The following is a 26,024-nucleotide window of genomic DNA, read 5'->3' as shown; positions in this document are numbered from 1 at the left end:
TCACGCAAAACTACCCAGTCTTTTTTTAGTTTATAATTTTTTGTTGCAGAATATATAATTTTAAAAATAAGTATTATTAAGTACACACTTCGTCGAATTCCAATTAACATCGCCTATAATATTTCTGAGAAAACAACATGAATGATGTATTTTTCGTATGAATAGGCTTGCAAGAACCGGCACTTTGAAAATAGGTCACAAAATTGTGACAAGCAAGAGGACTCTGACCTCTGATGACCCCTGCATCTGCGGTCTCTAGAGGCTCGAGTGCACACGCAGTTTGAATTTAGAATTTAGAACTAGTTTCTATCATGCCATCACTATTGTTTCTGGACGTTTCCATAGAGGTCTGACCTATCTTCTTTTTACGCAATATACTTTTTCCTTTATTCAGAAAGGAGGTTGGATTCTTAGGAGCCCTAACCACCTGTAGCTTTACCCTAATCCCTTTCAAGCTAAACTTCACAAAAGTTACAGATAAGTCCTGTTCTGACTTTCATCAACTAAAACAAGAGCTTCTGAATAATGCTTCTTTTCGTATTGTTTACGTAAGTAATTAATTAGATTAATAATTTGGCATTTATGGACACACTCAAAGACATTTAATGGTTACTTAAGCCGTTCCTCAGTGCAGAATTTCTATGAGAATCTGTCACTAAGGAGTGACTTAAGTTATCATTAAATGTCTCTGAGTGCGGGCGTAAGTGGTTGAAATAAAAAACCTACATAATAACACTATAAAAAACGAGAAATTTTATTTAATTATAAATAGATGACATATTAAACATTAATGTTGACTATTGCCATAGGAAAGTTGTTCTATATATTAAAACTGAGTAGTTTAGGAAGTTTTTATTCTTCCGACGATTCGGAAGACTGGCTGGATTCGGAGGAGCTGCTTGATTCAGATGAAGAAGAAGAAGAAGAGGAGCTGGATTCAGAGGATTCCTCGGGTGACTCAGAGGTAGCATCATCATCCTCCTCGGGGGCTGGGGTAGTGGCGACGTCTTCCTCATCATCATCATCATCATCTTCAGGGGCAGGAGTGGTAGCTTCTTCGGACTCAGGAGCAGGAGTGGTGGCTTCCTCAGATTCAGGCTCGGTGGTGGTGACTTCCTCAGACTCGGGAGCCGCGGTGGTGGTGGCAGGCTCTTCGTAGTCCCAGTCGAAGTTGATGCCGGTCAACTGCTCGAACCATTCGTGGTAGAAGCCGGGGCGGACGAAACCTGAAATTAAAGATTTTTTAATAAATACTTTTAACTTTGATTCGCAAATACACTATATAATTTTTAATTGGAATACATAATTTTTGTGAATTTATCTTTTGTAAAAATGGTCATCGGTGTGAAATGTATCAAAACTAAATTATTCCATGAACGGCAAACTATAAAATGCTAAAAAAAATAAAGATCTCGACGAATTGAAAACTTCCTCTTTTTTGGGAAATCGGTTAATAGAGGGGAAAGTTGAAGGATAGATGCTTACCAGCAGGGAAATCAGTGTGGCATCCAGTTCCGGACACGAAGGAGGTGACTCCAACTTGGGATACTTTGCCGTCGATGTCGATCGTGGTCAGAGGGCCACCGCTGTCACCCTGGATAAATTAACATACATTTTAGTACAACAACCAAAGAGTTTTCAGAAAAAAAACTTTAATATTATCTGTTATCTATTACAGCCTTTTTATCGTCTCACTGCTGGGCACAGGCCTCCTCTCACACGGAGAAGGATTGGATTTTAATATTATATAAAGTTTTAATCTATTTTCCTAGCCACTTGGATCTCTAATTGTTGAAGATATTTTAGTTATTTCCAAGTTCTGAAAAATGTTGTAGAGAATACTGTTATTACCTGGCAAGTAGACTGGCTGGTAACGTTGTAGCCCCTGGCACAGATGGTGGAGGCCTGGATGATGCTGCTGCCTCCGAAGGCGGCTAAGCAGTCAGCGTTGGTCGTGATGCGAAGGTACACCCAGTTGAGGTTCTCGGGGGAAGAGCCTGAATAGTTATAATTACAAAATATATTTAGGTAACAGTGTTCACGAAGATATATTTAATGGGTTAGGTAAAAGGCGAAAGATTTATGCGTTAGCGGCCTAGTACATAAAAGGCCTAAGAAAGAACAAGATGGGTTTTAGTCAGTAAGAGTCTGACACTCCCTCACCGCTCCTAGCCCACAGCGGGAGGAGTCATTTGATGATTTCCTATCGGAAAAAAGGGGGCAGGTATATATGTTAAAAGATTTCATCTATCATCATTCAACATCAGTTTTAGGAGTTTCATGCAATGAAAGGTAATGGATTATCTTAGAAGAAAGTATATTTACCTCCGGTCCAGGTACGTCCCCAGCCGCTGGCGACAGCCTGAGCGTTCTCATACACGTCATCTTTACCAGCTGTCCTCTGCAGCCTGATGGGTTGGATGGTGTCTATAACATAAAGATAAAAATGAATTAGTATTATACCACACAGCCACATAAAGTGTCAGTTAGTTGTCTGATAGGCCAAATAAAGGCAGCCTATAATTTCTACCACATATTGCTATCCGAGATATGTGATACCAAAACTTATAGTTTATCGGTCAGATAAGTTTTCAATAGGCTATATCAGAGACTGTAACAGCAACCGTAACTTTATTTTCAACTAGCTTCTGCCCGCGACTTCGTCCGCGTGGTGTAGTGACTTCCGGCAGAAAAGTATAGATAGCTATGTCTCGTTCAGCTTTTAACTCCTTTTGTTATTAAGTTAATATATAAGAAGGTAATATTGTTTAGATCACGTTCACATGAGGCTTAAGTACCTGTAGAACGAAAATACTTCAGCGCAAAGCTTCCGGGTAAACTATATTGAAAGTTGACCCGTCCGGCACGTGGACATAAAGATTTCTAGAACTGCTAACCCGGGAAAGAGCAACGTATAACTGACCATGCGAGAAACAACTGACACCGAGATCTACTCCAGCAACACGAAAAGTCTGCCCTTGAGCCTTATTAATTGTCATTGCATAACACACCGATACTGGGAATTGCGTCCTTTTAAATACTCGTACCTATTATTTACTTCAACTACTTATAAAGAAATAAAAATAAACTATTAATAAAATTAAGCACTACCAAAATAACTAATATGCGTACCTACTACTACTTATAAAGAAATAAAATCTATACTATTAATAATATTTAAACACTACCAAAACCTAATACTACTACCTATTTCATAAAATAACAACAAAACAAATCTAATCTAAAACTAAACTACATATAAAGACTAAAAGTCGCGCTGATAAGCACGGTTCGTTTATAACAATTATTGTCTGTCAATAAGGTCGAACAGTCCGCACGTCTATTCGCATCAACAGCCAAATATTGTATGAAGCTCGCGCGTTTTTTTTTTTTTGGTTGGTATGGCATCTCGCAGTTCAGCCTAGGAGGCCGTGTACTGCTTAACCGGACTTTTTGAAGCTCGCGCGCGTACCCCCCGCCTTTTTATACCTACGCCGCGAAGGACGTCGAGCGCGGCGACCGATACACAAAAATAATCCTTATAGCATGCTCCAGTATTCAAGCGCGATGGCTTAGTAGCGTATTTTAGGCATAACTTTGGCGTTTCTTTACCGATTTACATGATTCTTTTTTTATTGAATAGGGAATAATGTTAACTGTTTTTAATTATAGATGAGTGAGAGTGTTGTAAACGTAAGAGCAGACAAATATAATCAGAAAGCTCCAAACTGCTATGCTATCGGGACTTACACGTGTTATTGTGAGTCAACCATAAAATATAGACATATGCTGTCAAGGAATATTTTTTGTAAAATTTTAAGGAGAACATTTCCGTCATACATGATTTCTGTGTAGCTTTAACCATTAAGACTGTACATGCGACGGAAGCTTAAAAAATGGAGAAACTTCTCCCGTTTTCCCAACATTTCCCTTCACTGCTCTGCTCCTATTGATCGTAGCGTGATGAAAAGTATCCTATAACCTGACCAGGAGTATGAAGAATAAATGTGCCAAGTTTCATTAAAATCCGTCGAGTAGTTTTTGTTTACATAACGAATATACAGACTGACAGACAGACAGACAGACAGACAGACAGACAGACAGACAGACAGACAAAAATTTTACTGATTGCATTTTTGGCATTAGTATCGATCCCTAATCACCCCCCGATAGTTATTTTTTAATTATATTTCATGTACAGAATTGACCTCTCTACAGATTTATTATAAGTATAGATATTCGGTAAAACTGGCCATAAGTATGTTGAAATAGATCACATAACATTTGGTAAAGACATTTTTGATGGACTTATAGAAAATACTGATATCAATAGGTACTCTTGAGACATAGTATGATGATGATCTTACCGCTGAACACGAGAGCCCTGCCGAACTCAAGAAGACCGATGTCATTGGGCTGCACGATCCAAGCGAAAGCCTCGTTGTAAAGAGGGTGGTTGTAGTACTTCTCAGTTTCAAAGATGGCTGACGGCTGAGTGAGGTTCACAGTACCAGCGCGAATGACGATTGTCACACGTCTGTGGAAAACAAAACAAATTATGAGACATAAGTATGTATTTATACTTATTTACATTTGTTCAAAAATCAAGATTGGCAAGTGGGATAAAGTAGGTTCAAAGAAATTTATCGTTTGATGATTTCTTGAATTAATCGGTTAAGATTGTGGAGAAGCTTCCACTCTCAGTTTCAGCCACGTCCCGAAGGAACTACTTCCCGTACCGTGGTAAAAATATCCTGACTTTTCCCCGGAACTTAGCTACTTCCCCACCAATTTTAAGTAGTGGCACTAACACGACTGTTTTTATATACCTAGGTATACATATTTAAAATAAACTAACCCAGCAGTGCAGTGAGCAGCAGTCAGACCCCACTGGGAGTGGATGATGGTGCCTCCGCAGGATGACACGTCACCTCCAGGGCTCACCATACGCAGCGACAGCTGGTGAGGGAGCTGGCCCACCTCGGCTTCCCATCCTGACACGATACGGGATGGACCTATTGGGAGAAAATATCAGTATCATCGAACTGCTCATATTTTATATCCACAAATGATATGAAGTAGACTAGAAGCCGACCTCAACATAGTTTGGGAAAAAGGCTCGGAGGAAGAAGAAATTATATGAAGTAGTGTTTCAAAGTACTTTGAGAAAATTTTTAACACCAGGTTGTAAGGTTTCTAGTCTTGACAGGTTTTTTGCCGCATTACGGCCCGTGATAAGAAAGGACGCAGATAGGTATATTAAAGAATGATACAACATAGGATATACACTCTTTTGCAAAAAAAGATAAATGGGATAAAAATTAAATTATAAATTTAAAAAAACCCCCGACCCAAAAAAGTACGCAATAATTATGACAAAAGGTTAAAAACGCTAAACCCTATAAAAAGCAAAAAAATAACTTTTAACACTACGTAAACTAAATTTTGTCGTGTCGGGGGACCGCTCTAATTCATTACTTTAGATACGTGTTTTTTTTTTAAATACGAATGTTGTAATTAGATAGGTATCATTTGATTTATGTAAGTACTAGCTGTTGCCCGCGACTTCGTCTGCGTGGGCAATATAGAATTGTCAAAATACTATTTATCCGGTATAATAATGTGTGGCCATTTATCATCATCATCATCCCCCTGCCCTTATCCCAATTTTATTTGGGGTCGTCAATATGTTTTCTCCTTCCAAACTGTTCTATCTGCCGTCGTCTCTCATGTGTGACCTTTATATTTGAATGAACGAAGTAAAGTTTGTGACGTTGTGGAAATCTAGCTGTTGCCCGCAACTTCGTCTGCGTGGGCAATATAGAATCGTCAAAATACTACTTATCCCGTAGGTGCATTCTTTCACGTGACAGTATAATTAGGATTAGCACTTAGCAATCGCATAGATTCAATGATCAAGGTTGTGTTGTGGATGTGACCATTTATCTAAACAAAAGAAGTAAAGTTTGTGACGTTGTGAATATCTCTGCCAATTTGGAAAATTATTACGTATAGTGCGTAAGTAATTTTCACAGGAAACAGCTATAATCTATGTCTATATGCTTTGAGTCTGACAAAGCTGTCATTTGTACATTTTCTGCAGCTGCTGTGACTAATCAGAAGCCAGAAAGTCTGTCAGTCTTACCATGGATAATGTCTTGTAATGTGACTGGATTGAAGAGATCACATAGGTAGTCGCTCCAAGCAAAATATTGGTACTCGAACAGATTCGGCGACTGGAAGCCAACACCAACATAGTTGGGGAATAGCTGGATGGATGATGAAATGAGTCATCATCATCAGCAGGCGCATAGGGTAGGATAGTTTCACTTACTCACTATGGTAAGGCTGACCCACATTAGGCGTGCGCGATCCTCGGGCGTGTGAGTAGCGCGGTCGTCGCGAGCGCGCTGCGTGAACATCGCGTTTTGCTGCCCTGCGGCATGTGTGAAGAGTGCAAGCGACGCGCTCGAGGCGAGCACGCGGCGCTCGAGTTGCGTTCTTACCCCTTCGCCCGCTATCCCCGCCGCCCGCTAAACGCCTTAGCAGTTAAACGTCAAGGAGAGCGGCGCGTGCGCGCCGCGAGCGCGCTACAAATGCCGCAGGGCAGCAAAACGCGACGCTCACGCAACGCGCTCGCGACGCACGCGCGGCGCCCGCGCTACTCACACGCCCGAGGATCGCGCACGCCTAATGTGGTGGCCTAAGCCGGGACTCCACCGAAATGTTTGCATTAGTTCACGAATAGGCAAAATGTACGTATCTGAGAGAGTCCACTTCATGTGTTCGTACTTGAAACCTGCAGTTTTGCCAAGATTTTCAAAATGTACGCTCGCAATTTGTCATTTCTTGATTTGCTGGCTCCACCAGCAAATCAGTGTCAAGTGTTGTGTACTGTGCGTCACTACCGCACACTGGGAAAATTTCGCTCTTGCGGAGGACGTTTATATACCATATTTTGTGTCACACGTAAACAGGACGACAGTAAGTATCCACCGAAACACTTTCAAAGATCTGATGAACGAACAAATCAGACCTGACTTGGTCACCTGGGGCCAATCAGAGCTCTATGAAGCGATAATACGCTTTGGCTCCTACTGTTATTGTGGTTTCTGAAAATTTATTCACCTCATTCAACTATGAATGTAATTCTGATGGTACTATTAAGAACACTTGCTTAGCGCAGAAGCTGACGTTGGCAGGTCAACTCTTTTGACTTCTCGAATAGGATACCATTGGTTTTTGTGCAATGCACACCTGCAATGCATTCTGGATTAGGATAGGATATAGGTGGATAGGATTTGCAACAGAGAACAATTCTGTCTTTGTAATTGAATGATATCAAACGTGGTTTTATATAAAAGGTGTTTTTTTAGACTTGGCTCGGGTCTAACTGAGACTGTTCGTAATCGTGAACAGTGTATTAATTGCGATCGGAAGTTGAAAGTAAGCATGTCTCTGGTATGCGACGCGTATTTTGTACGTTTTCAGACGCGATAAGGCACCTCCCATTTCTTATCTGCACTTTGTATCTGGGCTGGTTTTTAAAGCTACAGAAGCCTACATTATCTCACGCTTAGCAGCGCTTGCGAGAGATAGATCCTGATTTCTTCTAGGATTAAGTTTTCATATTTTGCATCAGAAAAAATAATACTACTCACTCAAAGTAATTTGTTTAAGGCCACCACATTAGTGGAAGATAAGCTAAACTATGTTTATGAAAAAATCCTGATATGAACTCCATCTGTAACTTTAAATTATAATTAATTGTTCCACTAAAGTCATCATTTTTGACATAATGTTCAAAAAATAATTTAGATGGCACCGTTTTAAATTTGGCTGAGATCTATTAATTTTCCTTTCATCAAGGTAATAATTATAGTTGGATTTTGATGTGGCACGGCAAACTGACAAACACACTTGAAATGTCTATCGAAAAATTACACTACGTGTTAAAATATGGTGAATTACGGAAAATACACAACTCCATCTATTGAAATAATAGTATATAAAGAATGTAAATGGTAATTCATTGTTATTTACCACCTCGCTTCTTGATGTATTTTATTTACCACAGATGGAGCTACTTTAACCTGTACTGTTTTGTCAAACAGATTGCGTGTCGTAATATTTTACATCTTGAATTCACTAAATTAATCATATCTTTTGATAGAGTGAACCGATTTCGATGAAACAAAGCCTAAGTAATACCCCAAGTTACGTAGAACTTTTGTATATAAGCATTGTCTGCATTAAATTCGTAGATTTTACGTGAATCCCGAACAAACAATCACTTTCTACAGATTTATTATATGTATAGATTTATGAAGGTAAAAAGCGGTCCCCCGACACGTCAAAATTTAGTTTACGTAGTGTTAAAAGTTATTTTTTTGCTTTTTATAGGGTTTAGCGTTTTTAACCTTTTGTCATAATTATTGCGTACTTTTTTGGGTCGGGGGTTTTTTTAAATTTATAATTTAATTTTATTTCATGCTTTTTAAAGGAGCTCCTTAATTTTTCCTTCTTTCATTTAATTTATTTTATCTTAAGATGGGGTCGCTATATGCGATCTCGGCCAAAGGAAGCTGTTTAACAATCCTCATGACAAACTGGCTCTGGGAGAATTGCACAGATTGAGAAACAATAAAGATTAACCTTTGGACATTCTAGATTTTCAGCAAAAATATAAATCGGTTTATCCGTTTCATTCCGGCATTTCGGGGTTTCATCCGCCACATCCCATTTCCAGCATCAGGTTCTCGTCAATCAGAAATATGAAGAGAACTCGTCAAGACAAATTCAACGAGCCCAAACTCGATGGGTTTACTAAAAGGCAGTTCAGGGTTACGTCTCCTACCTTCGTGCCTTAACAGCAGACCAGCTCAGCGGTTCCAAAAGACATTAGTGTTTCAAATTTCAGATCCCACATATACTTGCAAGTAAACTGAGCGTGTAACATTCCTACCACATCTAGCAAACGAGCTGATGACCTTGAAGACCTGAACCGATTTCCACCAAACATAGCTAAGAACACTCCCGACTGACATACCTTTTAAACAAAAAAAACCGCATTACAATAGGATCATCCGTTTGGGAGCTACGATGCCACACACACACACACACACACACACACAGACACGTCAAACTTATAACACCCCGTCGTTTTTGCGTCGGGGGTTAAAAACCCTTTGAAATACACGTAAAGTCCTTAAAACCATGATTTCGCATAGGTGCCTGTTGGTGTTTTTTGCAAAAGAGTTTATTAAATTAAGCAGGGTGAAATGCGGCTAATGGCATCTTTTAAAAAAATCTGTAAATATTTATTAATTATGAATTAACTATGTAATTTCTTTGGCAGTTAATACTGAGATTTCGATGACTTGTAAGATATAAGGATAACACTTTGTAAGAACGTGTTGAACACATGTTGATAAGACGATTAGATAAAATCAGTCTGCAGTCTGTAATTTTTAATTAGGGACATAATTAAAACTAATAAATTAATAGTTATTAGTCAATAAGATAAGTAAAAACCTAAAAGGCTTACCTCTAGCAACTTCAGGGAAGGTTAAACTGGGCTCAGCCAACACCTGAAATTTTTAATTAAGATTTTAGATTCTGAAAAATAACCATGTTTAACTTGTCACAAAACACAAACATTTGGAATGAAATAGCAAGGGTCACTTGAAAAAAAATAACCAAAGCTTGGCTTCATTATTCAGCAAATCAATGTTCAAACTGCGATTAGGCTTTTTCATTTTTTAAATACAATATCTTAGAAACTTTAAGCTGTTACGCCTAGTAAACCTCACTTATGAACCATTTATAAAGAGCAGAGGAGGCAGTGCAGCACATTTCTGGCACGAGTTTTTCTTTTCTTTCTGCTGCCCTGTTCCCAACTTATTTGGAATCAAATTTTTGCATGATATACAACTTAAAATTCCCTACACTCATAAGGATTTTATTTCCACGGTGTGTTTCGCTATCATAAAAATCTTAAATCTCTGCATATAGTCGTGAAGATTTCTACATCATTGGAACATAGCTTTCTTGCCGTTCTTGACGGAAAGTAAATAGTTTTGGGCAATGTGCTTTCAGCATCTCGATCAATAACCACCGAATAAAAGCAGTCACGGCAAAACGAACGTAAGCTTCTAAAGGTGCGTTATACCGTAGATTATACATAGAATACTACCTACACAAACAAAGTCCTGTACCAGACGTTTATATTCTCTGCGAGCAAGATTGACAAATTAAGCTTGTTTAGTAAAAACGCGTAAGGCAATCGGTAAAATTCAACACAGCACTTTTCCTACCTACCCAAATGCTTCCAAAACGAAGTTATTGCACATCACATTAACAACACATTCAACCCTTATAATGTTCATGAAATATTTACCGTGGTGCCAGCAACAGCCAACAAAAATACTGCACCCCACATCGCCATTTTGTCTTCAACTAACTAATTAAATTGAATATTCTTTTAGCTTATATTAATTCAGGGCCGGGAATTAATTGATAAAACAATGATTATATGATAACGAATTAATTGTAATCTTAGTAATCCTATGCTGTATGCTGTTTGCGTAACTGATACCTACGTTTTGGATTTAGCCAGATTATAATAAGGTGTTCGATATTTTTGTGCAGATTATGATTATATGATAATTACTATGACGTCCCTAATTCATGTTATTGTGTCAGAGGGTTAACGTTCTGTCAAAAAAATAATAAAGAAACCCTTGACTCAAATCTTTCGTTTTTATTTCAGACTCCGCATCGTTTAGACAACCAATAAAATTTTACCCAAACAGATTTCATTTCTATACATATAGCTACTGGTTCATTCACACCGCATTTCAGTTGAAGCAACATTAAGCAAGACAGTTACATTAGGTAAATATCAGTAACTTTTTGCAGACGAATGTGGCTGAATCTGAAGAGTACAGATGGTCGGAGTCGGATGGCGATCACATGGGATATTAATACTTTGACCATTTTCAAATCGGTTCAAATTTTTTGAGACATAACAAGATATGCCTGCCATAGCTGGTTTATTGTAGAGATTTAACACATTCACTGCGGCAGCGTTAAATCTAAACTTTCTACTAGTGCGATACGAGACAAATGCTGCCCGTATCTATATTTCCTGATATGCGTTACGGCTTCTATTTTGCCGTACCAGAACCTGACTTTCAAAGCCTATACAGACGTGGAAACCACCTATATCAATGGTTTTTATCAACAAATCGATAGACTATATCCTTGTATACACCTAGCTGCAGTCGCCCCGGGTTCTCTGTTATACTTTGAAAGATACAGAGATTTTTCAAAATCTTTCATTCGCGGCAATATATATGCCGTACAGCGTAGAAGTGAAAAAATGCTAGGGATGGGGTTTACTTCTGGAATGATAGTCGATAGTTTAAAAATATTTTTTATTGTAGATAAAATATTCATATTTATCAGTGTTATATTATTATATAAATCAACATAATTATGTAACCTAATTATATAATATGTATAAATATGTATTTATATTCTACCACAATCACACTATAGCGCCACCTAGTCCCAAATACATATAGTGCATAGTATAGTTAGAAAATACACCCAGACCAAGACAACTAGACAAAGAATGTTTGATTTGTGTGGGAATCTAACCCACAACCACTACGCCAACAGACCAATTTAAAAAACTAAAAACTATTAAAGGACGTGTATGAAACTTAGTAAGTAGGTAGTTATTCCACTGAATTATTTTCACACTTGACATCTTTGGCATCAAGATGATGATTTCCCTCTCTCTCTCTACTCAAATCCAGTTTTTTATGTGAACATTGTATTTGTATTGTCTCATTGTAGCAGAACCGCGTAATATTTTTCACAAAAAATATTGTTACGTCTTGCTTACGGCCAGCACTAGCGCACACTGAACCGCCGCGCGGACGCATGCAATGTGGTGCGGGGTTGGGGGGGTACGGCAAGATATTCGCCGTACCGCACTGAATGAAAATAATTATTTTACTGTGCGTTACGGCAACTATTTTGCCGTATATTGTTAGTGTACAATATTATTATATTAAAAGCAACAATATTGAAAATATCACTATCTCATTCCTACGCGCAAGGGAACTTAGATAAATCGCCCCCGCACAGTACGCAAAACAAGGACAACGAGCTACCGCACTGGCTGAGAGTCAAATACGGCCAAATACTTGCCGTAACGCAGTGAATGTGTTAAATCATTTTTAGGCAACTTATAGTAAACAAGACATAATAAAACCACAATTCAACAGAACTGTTTCATTTATTTATTAAATTAGTTTTCTGAGAACATCACGTGCCGAAATAACGAAGTTATCTTAAAAACACGTGTCATATTTTCAACTTCACTTGAGTTGAACGATGGCTCCCTATTACGATAATAGTCCGTTTATTCATCAGATTCATTGGATTCTGATGAGGAAGATTCCGAGGATTGTGATGACTCCGAAGACTCTGAGGATTCGGAAGATTCGGAGGACTCAGGGGCCTCGGGAGACTCCGGGGCCTCGGGTGACTCCGGGGCTTCGGGAGAATCTGGAACCTCGGGTGACTCCGGAGCTTCGGGAGAGTCTGGGACCTCGGGAGATTCATCTTCAGGAGAATCTGGGACCTCGGGTGACTCTGGGACCTCGGGAGATTCGTCTTCGGGAGAATCTGGGACCTCGGGTGACTCTGGGGCTTCGGGAGATTCATCTTCGGGAGAATCTGGGACTTCGGGGGAGTCTGGGACCTCGGGAGATTCCTCTTCGGGAGAATCTGGGACTTCGGGGGAGTCTGGGACCTCGGGAGTTTCATCTTCGGGACCCTCAGTAGTCGGCTCAGGGGCTTCAGTAGGCGCAGCATAATCCCAGTCGAAGTCAATACCAGTCACTTGGGTGAACCAGGCGTGGTAGTGGCCGGGGCGGATAAAACCTGGTAAAAGAAATAAGATTTAATTTCAAAATCAAATCAATAAATACAAAAAGCCAAATCATAAAACAAGTTATTTTGATTATGAATAAGAAGCAAGTACTCATATTATGTTTACTTATTTGGAAATGGGAAAAAGAAACGTTTTTTTTTTTTTTCTGAATTATGCAAAACTGAATCTTTATTTTGCTGCAATAATGTGAGTGCTATACACTATTTGAGTTCTAGTACGCATTCATTCATTCTCCGAGCCTTTTTCCCAACTTTGTTGGGGTCGGCTTCCAGTCTAACCGGATTCAGCTGAGTACCAGTGCTTTACAAGAAGCGACTGCCTATCTGACCTCCTCAACTCAGTTACTCGGGCAACCCACTACCCCTTGGTTAGACTGGTGTCAGACACACAGGTTCTAGTACACATTATTGTAGTATAAAATAAAGATCTAGACAATTTGAAGTAAATTCCACCAACTTTTGAAGGAACCCTTACTCACCAGAGGGTTGACCAACGTGGCAACCGTAGTAAGAGACGAAGGAGGTGACTCCGACCTGGGTGATGAGGCCATCTTCGTCAATGTTGGTCAGAGGACCACCGCTGTCACCCTGTCAAAAAGAAGATTACTGTTAGTCATCAGCCAATCCAAGTACTTGCCTGTAAGTAAATATCAAGGTGCAATCTTCACGTCGAAAGTCGTGGTGGCCTAGTCGGTAAAGAACCAACCTCTCGAGTATGAGTTTATGAACTTTTCTAAGTTTGTATGTTCTTTCTAAGTATATCTTGGACGCCAATGGCTGATAAAAAGGTGAAGGAAAACATCTTGAGGAAACCTGGACTATAAAGTCTGAAATCATCAACCCGCGTTGAGCAAGCGTGATGATTAATGCTCAATTAACAGTAACTGTGATCTTCACGTGAAGATTATAAAGACAATGAATAGACTACTAACCATGTGACTCTAGAAAGTTGGGAATACGCTAGAAATGTTCCCAAATAATGTTTGTAGTTAGGTTAACTTTAGAAGAAGCCGTTATACCTGGCAGGTAGACTGTGTAGGATTGTCAACACCTCTCGTGCAGATGGTAGAGGGAGCGATGATGGCGCTGCCTCCGTAAGCTGCGGAGCACTCCTCGTTGGAAGTCAGTCTCAAGTTCACCCAGTTCAGGACCTCAGGGGAAGAACCTGAATAAATAGATTAATTATAAATAATAGGACTCTTGTAAGGTAGGTAGGCTGTAAATTAATCCGAAAGTTGGCTGGTAACAAAAAATCGAAAAATATTATTTCGAACATTTTCATTTCTTGCAGCATATCTCATTGTACTTCCCTAGTAGCTTCCTTTTTATACAGTTCGTCTTTTTCGTCATCTACCGTCTTTCAGTTCATCCAAATTTTTTTTTTTGTATTTCTAAACTGGTATTAATAGAATCTTCAAATTAGAAGACGCATCGTGTTCAGTATTTTAAACTGAATACACTTCTTTAGGTATTCAGCAGCATCCTGTTATGATAGAAGGCGAGGAACCGAGGTTAATTGGTAGACGATATAATTAATTCATCATCCTCCGAGCCTTCTTTCTAGCTGAGTACCAGTGCTTTACAAAGAGCGACTGCCCTATCTGACCCCCTCAACCAAGTTACCCAGGCAACCCGAAACCCCTTGGTTAGACTGGTGGCAGACTTACTGGCTACCGACTACCCGTAACGACTGCCATATAGACGATATAATTATTTGATAACACCAATTGAATCTAAGATATAAGAATAAGTAATGTTGATGAGTCTAAACATACCGCCAGTCCAGGTAGCTCCCCAGCCGCTGGCGGTGGCTAGCTGACCAGCGTAGTTCTTGTTCATGGACAGCGAGTTCTGGATTCTGATGGGCTGGATGAGATCTATGAAGAAAGAGTTTATATTAGCAGAATACCTAGGTACCAACCATTATACCTAAAGTTGAAGATTCACAGTTTCAATGTGGTTTTAGTAAATCAAGATAGCATTAAATAAATTATATTTCAGGCGAAATTGAAAAAGTTGCTTTCCTGTAAGATATTGATGATGAAATAATGCAAATTGAGATAAATATGAAGATGTTTGCGTTATTGGACAATATTTCTTAGCTACCTATTTACTTCATCTACACGTAACCCAAGAGTTTAGAGAACGCAAGAAGTATCAAAATCTGGAAACCTACCTCCAAAAGTGAGGGATCTTTCGAACTTGATGAGGCCGATGTCGTGGGGCTGCACGGTGCCCTGGATGATCTCGTTGTAGAGAGGGTGGTTGAAGTAGGTGGTGGTCTCGAAGATCTCGGAAGGACGGGTCAGGTTGGTGGTACCGGCGCGGATGACGATCGTCACGCGGCTGTAGGGGAAGTAAAATGTCTTCTTAGTCATAAGTAGTAAATTAAAAGGACAGAGTATAAAGTTGTATTTCATATAAGAAGAATTAATTTTGGATTTTTTTCAGCGTCCTGCTTTGATCGTCATGTATTTGTTTGTATTTCGAACTTGCAACATCAAGCTTAACAAAGCTATCGTAAAGTTCAAAAGGTGGAATGCCCTTTCGTATTTTTCTATAAAACCAACTATCATAGATATACCTAATATTATTCATTATCACGATTGAAGAAAAAAATGTTAACAAACAATGCCTACCATGTATTTTTACGATAACCTATAATAATAGGTAAGTAAAAGGTATTAACAGAAGTTGAAGTTTTGCAGCAAAATTTTTCCTCATCTTCACTACATAGTATAAAACAAATTCGCTTCTTCTGTCCCTATCCCCTTTGTAGTCTTAAATCTTCAAAACTACGCAACAGATTTTCATGCGGTTTTTTCAATAGATAGTGTGATTAAAGAGGAAGGTAAGGTATAATAACATACATTAAATAGTGGGGAAATACTGTTATCCCGTGCGAAGCCGGGGCGGGCCGCTAGTAAATTAATAAAGCATCAACTTACTTAGCGGTACAATGAGCAGCAGTGAGACCCCACTCGGCGCTGAGGATGGAGCCTCCGCAGCCGAACACGGAGCCAGCAGGGTTCACCATGCGAAGAGACAGCTGGAAGGGAAACTGGCCTTCCTGGGCCTCCCATCCTGACACTATACGGGATGCTGACACTGTGGGAGAGAAATGATGAAGATGAGAAAATCTCTAGAAGTAGGTATGTATTTTTTTTGTTCAATTGTTTGTGGAAGTGAACACCGTATTCATCTATCTATTTTTGTAATCAATCAATCCCAATTGGTTCACACCGTTTTGGCCTACAGTGGCAGAAAGAGGTTATGCAAGAGACACTAGTCTACTTTTTATCTAGATTTATATGTAAGAAGATTTTTCCGAGAAAAACCTTAATTTTCCTTGAAAACAAAAGCAAGCGGTTGTCTTAAGTTTAGTCAATGATCTTACAATACTTACTTCTTACATCTTCAGGGAATGCCAAGTTGGGATCGGCAAAAGCCTGAAAAGTAAAATTTAACTATCAAGAAAATTTTTGTTTATTTTCATGGTGTCCCGGGAGAACTATACCGAACCGAGAAAAAATGACAGTCACTAATTACGTTGCAATTATATTTGTAAGCTAATTTACAAAATCAATGCAGTTGATCCTGAGATTACCCCCTGCAACCTTTCTGCAAAGATCTTTGCCTTTTTACAAATTAGTAAATACTAGCTATTTCCTGTCTTGTATTAAAGTTAAAAATGGTTAAAATTAAAACTAATTAATATCAAAATTCACTAAAATGAAAACGGTTCATCTTATAGATGCAGCCCCGGGAAACTTTTAACAATAAACAAATAAACTAAGAAAAAAAGGTTAATTTTAAATAAAAGTAGCTTAATATTTACCGTTCCCACTAGGGCAATTATAACCAGAGCACCCAACATGGTATTCCTACACTTTGTCAACTGATGCGAGTTTCTTCCTATTCATCCTACATATATAAATTCAGAGTCTAGTATTAACAGATAGCTTGCATCATTAATAACTTTTAATCTAATCTTTTTCATCGATATGTCTTTGGGGTTTACCAATGTATAACTCTACTCCTTTATTTTTATCACGGGTGTTTTTGATATTTAATGTAAATATTTGCCTACTAACGTATCGATGGAGATATTTATTACTGCTTACAGAACTTTTTCAAAAGGATTTTAGCATCCGTAATCCCTTTATCGACAGAATTCAAACGCAAGCAACTATATTTGCCTGCCCGGGCTACTGGATTGTTCGATAGAGTTACCGCTGCCCTGGTACATAAGAGGCTCAAGAAGGAACATGGTGGGGTTTAGTCAGTAAGAATGACACTCCTTGACGCTCCACGCATATTGGGTGGGGGTCAAATAAAGCTTTACTACATTTGGATCTAAGTGTAAGTTTATCGGTACAGTCGAGGAGAAATGGACTCTCGACTTCCCTTGCCGAAGGAGAGGGCGTTATAAAGCGGTGATTATAATATACTTTTCTGTGCCAAACGACATTTTTCAACACATTTACCAAAAAAGAAACATTATAATTTTTAATTCAGACCAAATCTGATATTTTCTCTTTTCTCTTTATCTGTATTTCTAATTGCGAAATAAGCGCTTGCAAGTCGACAGTCTTGCTAAGGCATTTTTCCAAACGGCTTATCTTCCTTATTATCCCACTAAAGGACACAGGCCTCTTCTTCTAAAGAGAAGGAATGAGCATTAGTCACCACGCTTACTCAAGGTGAATTGCCGATTACAGACTTTAAGTCCAGGTTATTCAAAAATTATTTGAACTTATTTAGCAGAAGTTTACCTTTAGGAAGTTACATCGCTACAAACAAGCATTACCTACCAAACATACAAAATACCGGTTAACTAAACTTCGAACGTACAATCTAAGGCCGGTTGTTTAGGCGTTGATTATCCGCACGTATCTTTTGAGGATGTTTTAATCCCTCTAAGATAATGAAAGCCGCGATAAGTTATTTGTATGAATTAAACAATATTTTTACCTATATAGTAAACACGTGACTATAAATAACTTAATAACATCCGTTCAGGCAGGTTTCTTCAACTATAAAAAGTTCTTTTTTTAACGTACGTGGGAATCTTTATTGCATTTAGAATCACGTACATTTTATACAACGAAGCAGTTTTACGCAGATAATTTCTGCCCTGTTCCCAATTTAATTTGGGCTTAGCGCCTTAGGTCCGCTTCCATTCCTCCCTGTCAGTTGTTGTACTGACAATCACTCCCATCTTATTCATGTCATCTTTCAGGCAATCCATCTTTTCCCAAGTATTTCTCTCCCTCTCCATCCGTCTACACTCACACTTAGCAAACACGTTCCTCCTCATCACATACCACGGTAATCTCTCACCTCTCATCGTTTTTGTAACTGGCGCTACTTTCAGACTTCCTCTAATGTTATCATTATTCACTTTATCCATTTTTATCACACCATACATCCATCTCAATATTCTTATTTCTGCTACATGCATCTCTTCTTATTCCTCTTTTTAAACACAGATCCAAAACTGATAATTTGTGGTCTCAAAAATATCTTCTACTGCTTCTTGTACTGTACATGTCTATACCTGTGTCAGGAGTCAGAAATGTAAGAAATAAGCCTCAAAATGGGCTTCCCAAAAGACATAGCATGATGAGCTGGACTCTTGAAGATTAAGGAAGTGAAACTAAATTAGTACTTGTATCACAAATAAGGAAGCATAATAAATACGTGAAAGCTGGACGCATATTTCGTTAAATAACATCTCACTCGTACTTAGATGTGACTTGTATATAAAAAGATAGGCATCATAGGAATGTGCTTTTTTATAATTTTGGACAAAAGTAGAACAACCGGGGGATTACACTTGTCAATTTAAATGATAATAACAATGCAGGTGAATTATAAATGTTCCACTTGACTTGTTACTTATGATTAAAAATGCAGAAAAAATATCACAAAACACATGACGTCAAATGATGCGATATAATTTTAATCCGTGAATGGATTTATCGGTAATTTGGAAATTCCTAGCCGATTTTCCCAATTCTATAGTTATTTTTGTTTCTGCAATCGGAAGCATGGGTTCCAGAACATAGGTCATGGTTATTAGGTGATTTCAAAAAATGTTTAAAAATTCGAATGTAGAGTGGAGCAAACTGTTTTCTTATTTACCAATTTGGAAACATAAAGCATACCTTTCAATTTAGTAAATTAGTAGATCTTTAGAGTATACATAGTTACATAGCGTTTTGTTGAGCCTTAACCTGCAATTTGTATGAATCTTTCACGTGCATCATTTCATATGACATGTAGCTTTCCATTTGTTAAGATTCATATATAAACACCTCTTTTTTTTTTAGCAACGTAAAAATCATCAAATGACCCCTCCCGCTGTGGGTTAGCAGCGGTGAGGGAGTGTCAGACTCTTACTGACTAAAAACCGTCGTGTTCCGTCGTGGGCCTTTTATGTACCAGGGCCGCGATATCTCTTTCGAACAACCCGCAGCCCCGTCTTATGCAAAGTCAGGCAAAGTCCAAGTTTGTGAAAATCTACTAGACTAGGTACTTGGGAAAACCCGTCATAATCAGATGAAACATGTCACATTGCACACGAATGATACCAAATTATGCCTAAAGATTGTGAGATAACCGATAGCAATATCACCCTAATTATATATTTTAATCGGTTAAGATTTTAGTTATTACTTCTTTAAATACCGCCTCAGTGAGCACGTTCCACGGTGCTGCGCCTGATCTCTTTTCCCTGATCTGATTCCCGACCCATGCTGCGGGTTGTTCGAAAGAGATACCGCGGCCCTGGTACATAAAAGGCCTATGACGGAACACGACGGTTTTTAGTCAGTAAGAGTCTGACACTCCCTCACCGCTGCTAACCCACAGCGGGAGGGGTCATTTGATGATTTTTGACTTGGGAAAAAAAAAAAAAGGATTCCCGACCCATCGGACAATGAGTGTCGGGGATAAAGATTGCACCAATGTCGACGCAAATGCTTGTGCACTACATACATACGCAAATGCTTGTGCACGACAATATGTCCCGCTGATCTCATTCAGACAGCCACTGTGGCTGAAATTGAGCTTTCGAGTACTTTCGATATTCAGTAGTGTAAGTCTAGCTATGATGCATACCAACTTTGCATAGGTTTACCAGCTACCAATCCTAAGAATTAGATTTATTTTTCTACTAAGGCTTTAGTCTCTTTTTTTATTGAAGACTGTGTTAACAACCTATTCGTCGTCCAAATAGATGTGGTGGAAGACTTCGATATTTAAATGTTTGAACAGCTTCTATTTTACTCATAATGCACACACGTGCATTAAGGGATTCAGCATAACATGAATACCAGTCTTGAAAGGTTTTGTTGCTACTCCACAAATATAAGGTTGTTTACCTTATTTTTGCCGCATTACAGATTAGGGAGGATTAAAAGATAAATCATTTCCTTTGATAAACTTTCCGATAATACCAGAATTACGGTTATTTTCGTTGGCCTGCTTATCCACTTTATCCACTACGTCAATGGGTAGGCAGATTATTGAAATATTCTAATTATGATATGGCGCTACTTCTTTATTTGCAGTATCGATATCTACTGCAGACTTCCGTTTTATAAATATTTTCATTGTTTTGTCTTATTGTGCGTAAGAATGAGGGTCGATTTAAACCAATGGTACTCGTGCTAACAAGTTTTTTTTAATAGCAGCCCGAAACTTAAACATTTTGGTGTGATGCTTTACCATGAACATGACTGATGTGTGTGAGTCGTTGTCATTTTCTTGCTCATAACTCTTTGAAAAATGTTCTTCTTTTTATTTCAGATTGGAATATGTAGGTACGTAGGTGTATCTCAATCTCGTATCATCATATATGATCGTCATCATCTTCCTGCCCTTACCCCAATTTTATATGGGGTCGGCGCAGCATGTCTTCTGCTTCCATACTCTTCTATCTGCAGTCATCTTTCAAGTAACATTCTTCTATCCATATCAATTATCATCATAAATGTATCAGACAAAATATTCGAGATTTTTATTGCAGGAATTACTTACAGCTGGAGGAGGTCTAGGTATGAACAACAGTGTTGGGATAACAATGAAATATGTGTTATTTTATTGTTTATTTACTTATTTATTACATTTCTTGCACATGTTGTTATGACATCTTTTGTGAGTGTATGTGTCGTTCTTTGAAATAAATTCAGTTTGCTACAGCTTTATTTTATTGATAAATCTTCACGTCGTCTCTTGTTTCCAGTACATCTAGAGTTGCCTTGTCTTCGTACACATCAGCGGTCTTATTGATCAGGTCATCATCAGCTACACTCCTGTCGAAGCTGATGCCAGTGACTTGACGGATCCAGTCGTGGTAGTGGCCGGGCCGGGTGAAACCTTCACACAGGAAATATTTAGGCAATTGAATACATTACAGAAGTGAAAGTTAGATAAGCTTCTCATAATTTGGTTTGCACGTAGATTGTGACTGAAGGAACGATGGAAATAGTATAAAAAGAGCGAAAAAAAAAAATGACCATTGTAAGTGTAAGGGGCGGAAGGAAGTGCCATACTTTTCCTGAATATAAGAATGGATTATTTCTAATGAAATCTCATGCTCATGTTGCAAAGCGTTATTACTAAAAAGCTGTCAATCGATACGAGGGGCCCCTCTGTATGTAACTCACCTCCAGGCAAACCAACGTGACATCCAAATCCAGAGGCAAATGAACCAATTCCGATTTGAGTGGCCACTCCATCAGCCTCCACCGTAGTTAGTGGGACTCCGCTGTCACCCTGGAATTAGTAAGGATACGGGTTATAAAGATTATGGCGTATTTAGGGGAGTACGTAAGAGAAATAAGTCAGACCTAACTTTGGCCACGGGTAGGCGGCTATGGCGAACTATGGCGTACCTACGGCCGGTTATAGCTGTAGTCGGTTAAACCCATGTATAGTATTTAGCGGTTACAGATATATGCTCTGAAAAGTTATCCAGCAGTAGAAGATAAATAGGCCTGCAACTTGATGCAATAGTACTTTATCTACTTCTAGATAAACGATTTTCAGTTTCTTCAGTTTCTTACCCCACAAATAGACTGGCTGGTGACGTTGTAAGGGCCGGCACAGACAGTAGTGGGTCTGATGAGGTAGTTGGAGTTGTAGATGAGCAGACACATGAAGTTCGACACGCCCACTAGGTGCACCCAGTTCAGGATTACGGGAGTAGGGCCTTAAAAGCGAAAAAAAATCCTGAATTAAAAAAAAATGCTTAAAACTGATGCATTCATTCTTACATTATTTTTTTTTTTTTTTTGCAATTATTGATAATATTGTGCGTTTGTTCTGATTTGTTCTATTTTCCTGTGAAAATGGTTTTACATGAAGATTGGGGCTACACGGGACCCTAGAGAGAAAATTGTAGCTAGTGTTGATTCGTTTACAGGGTGAAAAAATTAAGTTAATGCCCGAATACTTTTCAAAGCAAACATTAGTCTGTTTTCTGTTAAACTAAGTACTTACACATGTTTCATTAAGCGTCTCAACAAGCCCTTCGAATATTACCTACAGGATAGCTTTTCAATCAGGGTTACAAACTTACAGTTGGCCTCAATGCAAGTCCATGTGGTTCCCCAGCCGCTGGTGGTCATCAGCACACTGCTGTAGTCGCGGTCCCTGTCGGCTGATCGCTGGATTCTGATCGGTTGGATGTTGCCTGGAAAATGTTAGTAGGCGTTTGATTAATTGATCTTCTTCTTCTTCGCGAGTCGATGGCAAACTTAAATTTTTGAGGCCCAATATTTCGCTACGCATACGGCATTGTCAGTAGCGTTATAGAGGTCATCCACTATGCAGCTGTCGGGGCATAGTGGGCAGCATAAAAGGTGCCGCATGGTTTGTGGTATGACACCACACCCGCAGCTATTGTCGTCAGTGTAGCCCCACTTACATAGGTTTTCCCTGCACCTGCCTACCTGTGCACGTAGCCTGTTAAGAGACTTCCATACAGGCCACGGTTGGTCGTAACCTGGTGGAAGTCGTTCCACGGGTGGAAGGAAGTCAGGCAGGGCAAGTTCTCCCCATTGTTCGAGCATCTTTAACTGGGGCCACACTGGCGAGGAAACTGTTCCTGCTTTTTAGTCGGCTGCGCGGTGGTTTAGCGCCATGTAGCGGATGACGTTGGTCCGTTTCTTGGCGCATTTTTTCCAGGGAGGCAGCCACGTTCCTGCGTACCGCTGGGGGTGCAATTCCGGCGAGTGGATAAAGCATTTGAACCGGTGTTGGTTTGAGACAGCCTGTTATTAGTCTACACGTCTCATTAAGAGCTACATCCACCCCCTTTGTGTGCGTGGAGCGACCCCAAACCGGGCAAGCATATTCACCGGCTGAAAAACATAATGCTAATCCAGTGGTACGCAGGACGTTATTACGGCTGAACACTTTCTTCCTGACGTTCTCGCAGTTGGTCTTATACGTCAGTGACCTATCTAAGGTAACACCTAGGTACTTTGGGCAGTCAGTGTGCGTGATGCGTACGCCTCTCCAAACGACGTCTAATTTGCGGTTAGCCATACGGTTGCGCAGGTGATAGGCGCAGGACTGTGTCTTGGCAGGATTCGGTTTCAGGGCGTTTTCCCTGTAATAGATGTCCAGGTCTTCAAGGGCAGCAGAGAGGCAGGTCTCGACCACTTCAAACGATTTTGCCTGCGCTGCCAGTGCCAGGTCGTCGGCATAGATAAAACTGGTTGTATTAGGTGGTTGTGGCTGATCGTTTGTGTAGATGTTGAATAGGGTGGGGGCTAGGACACTGCCTTGGGGCAAACCGTTTCTGAGCTTCCGCCACCTACTTTGTCCAGATTGTAAGTGGACTTGGAATCTCCGGTTGTGGAGAAGTTCTCCCAGAATTCCCACAAATTTCCGATCGTGTGTTAGTTCACTAACTTTCCACAGTAGTCTCCTTATATTGACTGTATCATACGCCGCCGAGAGATCCACAAAAACCACGCCCGTCACTGCACCGGCTTCATATCCATCTTCGATATGCTGGGTAAGCCGTAAAACCTGATTGCAGCATGACTTACCAGGTCTGAAGCCGGCCTGCTCTGGAATGAGTTTAGGATCTATGATCTTCGTTAGACGGTTAAGGAGCATTCGTTCAAAGAGTTTGTAAGTATGACACAGTAGGGAGATAGGTCGGAAATTTTTAGGGTCATCAGGCGACTTGCCAGGTTTTAGCAAAGCTATTACTTTGGCTCTTCTCCAAACCCTCGGAATCCTGGAATGCTCTAAACAGTGGTTAAAAAGGTTAAGAAGCCAGGATACCGCCACAGGACCTAGATGCTTGATTTGTTCGGTCGAGATATTATCAACGCCGGAAGCTTTGCCATTAATTGATCAATTGGGTAGTAAATCAAAGATGCGTTTTCTAGCCATATACATGCCAAAACTAATACCGAATTTAATACAAATAGAAGAATAAAGAAGGTCATCTTCCTGTTTGCTTTAACGGTAGAACGAGTTTGTATGCGTATTTGTTTGTTTTTAAAGACAGCTTTAAAAGTTTCTGAGGAATAAACATTTTATTCGGATGTATATTCGGAGGTGTTATTTCGAGATATTTCTCTTTTTTCGCAGTAAGGGTTTTGTCGTATCACATATACATAAATATTAATGGCACTCTATTTACTGCGGATTTCGATAACTGATCTATCCATTCCTTTTTGTCAAAATATGATAGATGGTTGTCGAAATCAGTAGTTAAATAAAATTATTTGAAACTTACTATTAAAAGTGAGGTCCTGGCTGAACCGCATGAGACTGATATCGTTAGGCTGAGTGATGGGCTGCATGGAGTCTTCATACCCTGGAGGTCTGAAGGTGTCGAGAGCTTGCAGCACCACTCGAGGAGTGTTGCGGTTCACGCTGCCGGCATGGATCGTGATCTCGACGCGCCTGGGTACAATCAAATCATTATAAAATTCTTTAAGGAATACCTAATGAATATTTATGTATCAGAGCGAATCCAGTCCTTAAAATGTGTTGTGGTTGGGGGCACATCCATCCGATATAGCTGAAAACTCGGGATCTGGTTTTCGGGCCAACAATAAGGGAGTATATACTATCTGTACTTAAGAGGAAGGAGCATATAAAAGAGTGCATATACCTAGTTTTGATACCATTTCTCTTAGGTAGATATCAAATATACCTACTCTGGAATGGAACATCTGTCGACCATAGGTACAGTCAACTTCAGGTCAGTGGTAACAGTTTTATAGGAAAATCGTACTTATTACTATTGGGTTAAGGTGCATGACAGCTACCACTGATGTGCAGTCTACCGTACTTACTGAGCGGTACATCTAGCAGAAGTAAGACCCCATCGCTGGTGGATGATGGAGCCGCCACAGGCAGTGATGTCACCTGTCCAGCGGACTGTCCGCAGCCACAGCATGTAGGGAAACTGGCCTTCCCTGGCCTCCCATCCTGACACTATGCGGGAGTCTGCTGTAGAAAATAGAAGACATTTTAAATTGCGTATTATAAGAGGAATTACGCTGTGTTTAAATTTTACCATGTAAAGTTTCTGGGGACGCTTGAAGAACTTCAGCAGATGCCTGAAAAAGACAATAAATAACAGTTATATTTACCTACTTCTGTCTATTGATGATATTATTTTAAAATTATATTTACCGAAATCCCAGCAGCTATTGTTAAAATCACGACCGCACCCCACATGACTGTTAATTAATTAATCGGTAATTAATTAAGGATTGAGCAAAACATGTGCTTTATCAGTTGTAATCTAAGTTATTTTTTATTTCCTGATAATAATAATTAATTATTGTTTGTGCACATCATCTTCAGGCTAGTTGACTTGTTGCTGAGTGTGAAAAATATTGTTGTACAATTATTTTACTAATCGCTAAGAAAGTACCTACTTTAGAACAAAATGCGCATAGTCAACTGGATTAGGATTAGACTTACTCAACCAATACCTACTTGTAATCAGAAGGAGCTTTTTGAACCCATGCTATTAGAGAAATATGAAAATAACGAACTGAATATGA

At 39.4% G+C, this 26,024-nt stretch overlaps 3 protein-coding genes across 4 annotated transcripts; all 3 read right to left on the bottom strand.

The window, feature by feature from the left end:
* Positions 1–727: 727 nt before the first annotated feature.
* LOC110377046 (collagenase) lies at positions 728–10,515 on the bottom strand. Its single transcript, XM_021335730.3, has 8 exons — positions 10,400–10,515; positions 9,548–9,590; positions 4,859–5,015; positions 4,368–4,537; positions 2,326–2,427; positions 1,852–1,997; positions 1,486–1,594; positions 728–1,226 (listed from the first exon to the last, which is right to left on the bottom strand). Exons 1-8 carry the CDS (start codon positions 10,445–10,447, stop codon positions 853–855), a joined length of 1,149 nt encoding a protein of 382 aa, XP_021191405.3. The 5' UTR covers positions 10,448–10,515; the 3' UTR covers positions 728–852.
* A 1,856-nt stretch (positions 10,516–12,371) lies between these two features.
* Positions 12,372–16,942, bottom strand: LOC110377047 (serine protease 3). Its single transcript, XM_049843097.2, has 8 exons — positions 16,808–16,942; positions 16,376–16,418; positions 15,918–16,077; positions 15,146–15,315; positions 14,745–14,846; positions 13,989–14,134; positions 13,449–13,557; positions 12,372–12,960 (listed from the first exon to the last, which is right to left on the bottom strand). The coding sequence occupies exons 1-8, from the start codon at positions 16,844–16,846 to the stop codon at positions 12,437–12,439; spliced, it is 1,293 nt and encodes a 430-aa protein (XP_049699054.2). The 5' UTR covers positions 16,847–16,942; the 3' UTR covers positions 12,372–12,436.
* A 4,122-nt stretch (positions 16,943–21,064) lies between these two features.
* On the bottom strand, positions 21,065–25,797 carry LOC110370863 (collagenase). 2 transcript variants are annotated; one of them, XM_064040632.1, is made up of 8 exons: positions 25,648–25,797; positions 25,529–25,571; positions 25,305–25,458; positions 24,740–24,909; positions 22,559–22,672; positions 22,044–22,189; positions 21,645–21,753; positions 21,065–21,354 (listed from the first exon to the last, which is right to left on the bottom strand). In XM_064040632.1, the coding sequence occupies exons 1-8, from the start codon at positions 25,690–25,692 to the stop codon at positions 21,185–21,187; spliced, it is 951 nt and encodes a 316-aa protein (XP_063896702.1). In that variant the 5' UTR covers positions 25,693–25,797; the 3' UTR covers positions 21,065–21,184. The 2 variants fall into 2 exon arrangements, with proteins under 2 accessions (XP_063896702.1, XP_063896701.1); XM_064040631.1 differs by having other exon boundaries at positions 25,305–25,461; positions 25,648–25,795.
* Positions 25,798–26,024: the final 227 nt, after the last annotated feature.

This window comes from Helicoverpa armigera, chromosome 22, assembly GCF_030705265.1.
Source record: "Helicoverpa armigera isolate CAAS_96S chromosome 22, ASM3070526v1, whole genome shotgun sequence".
Classification (NCBI taxonomy): Eukaryota; Metazoa; Arthropoda; class Insecta; order Lepidoptera; family Noctuidae; genus Helicoverpa; species Helicoverpa armigera.
This window is presented reverse-complemented; position numbering and strand designations above follow the sequence as displayed.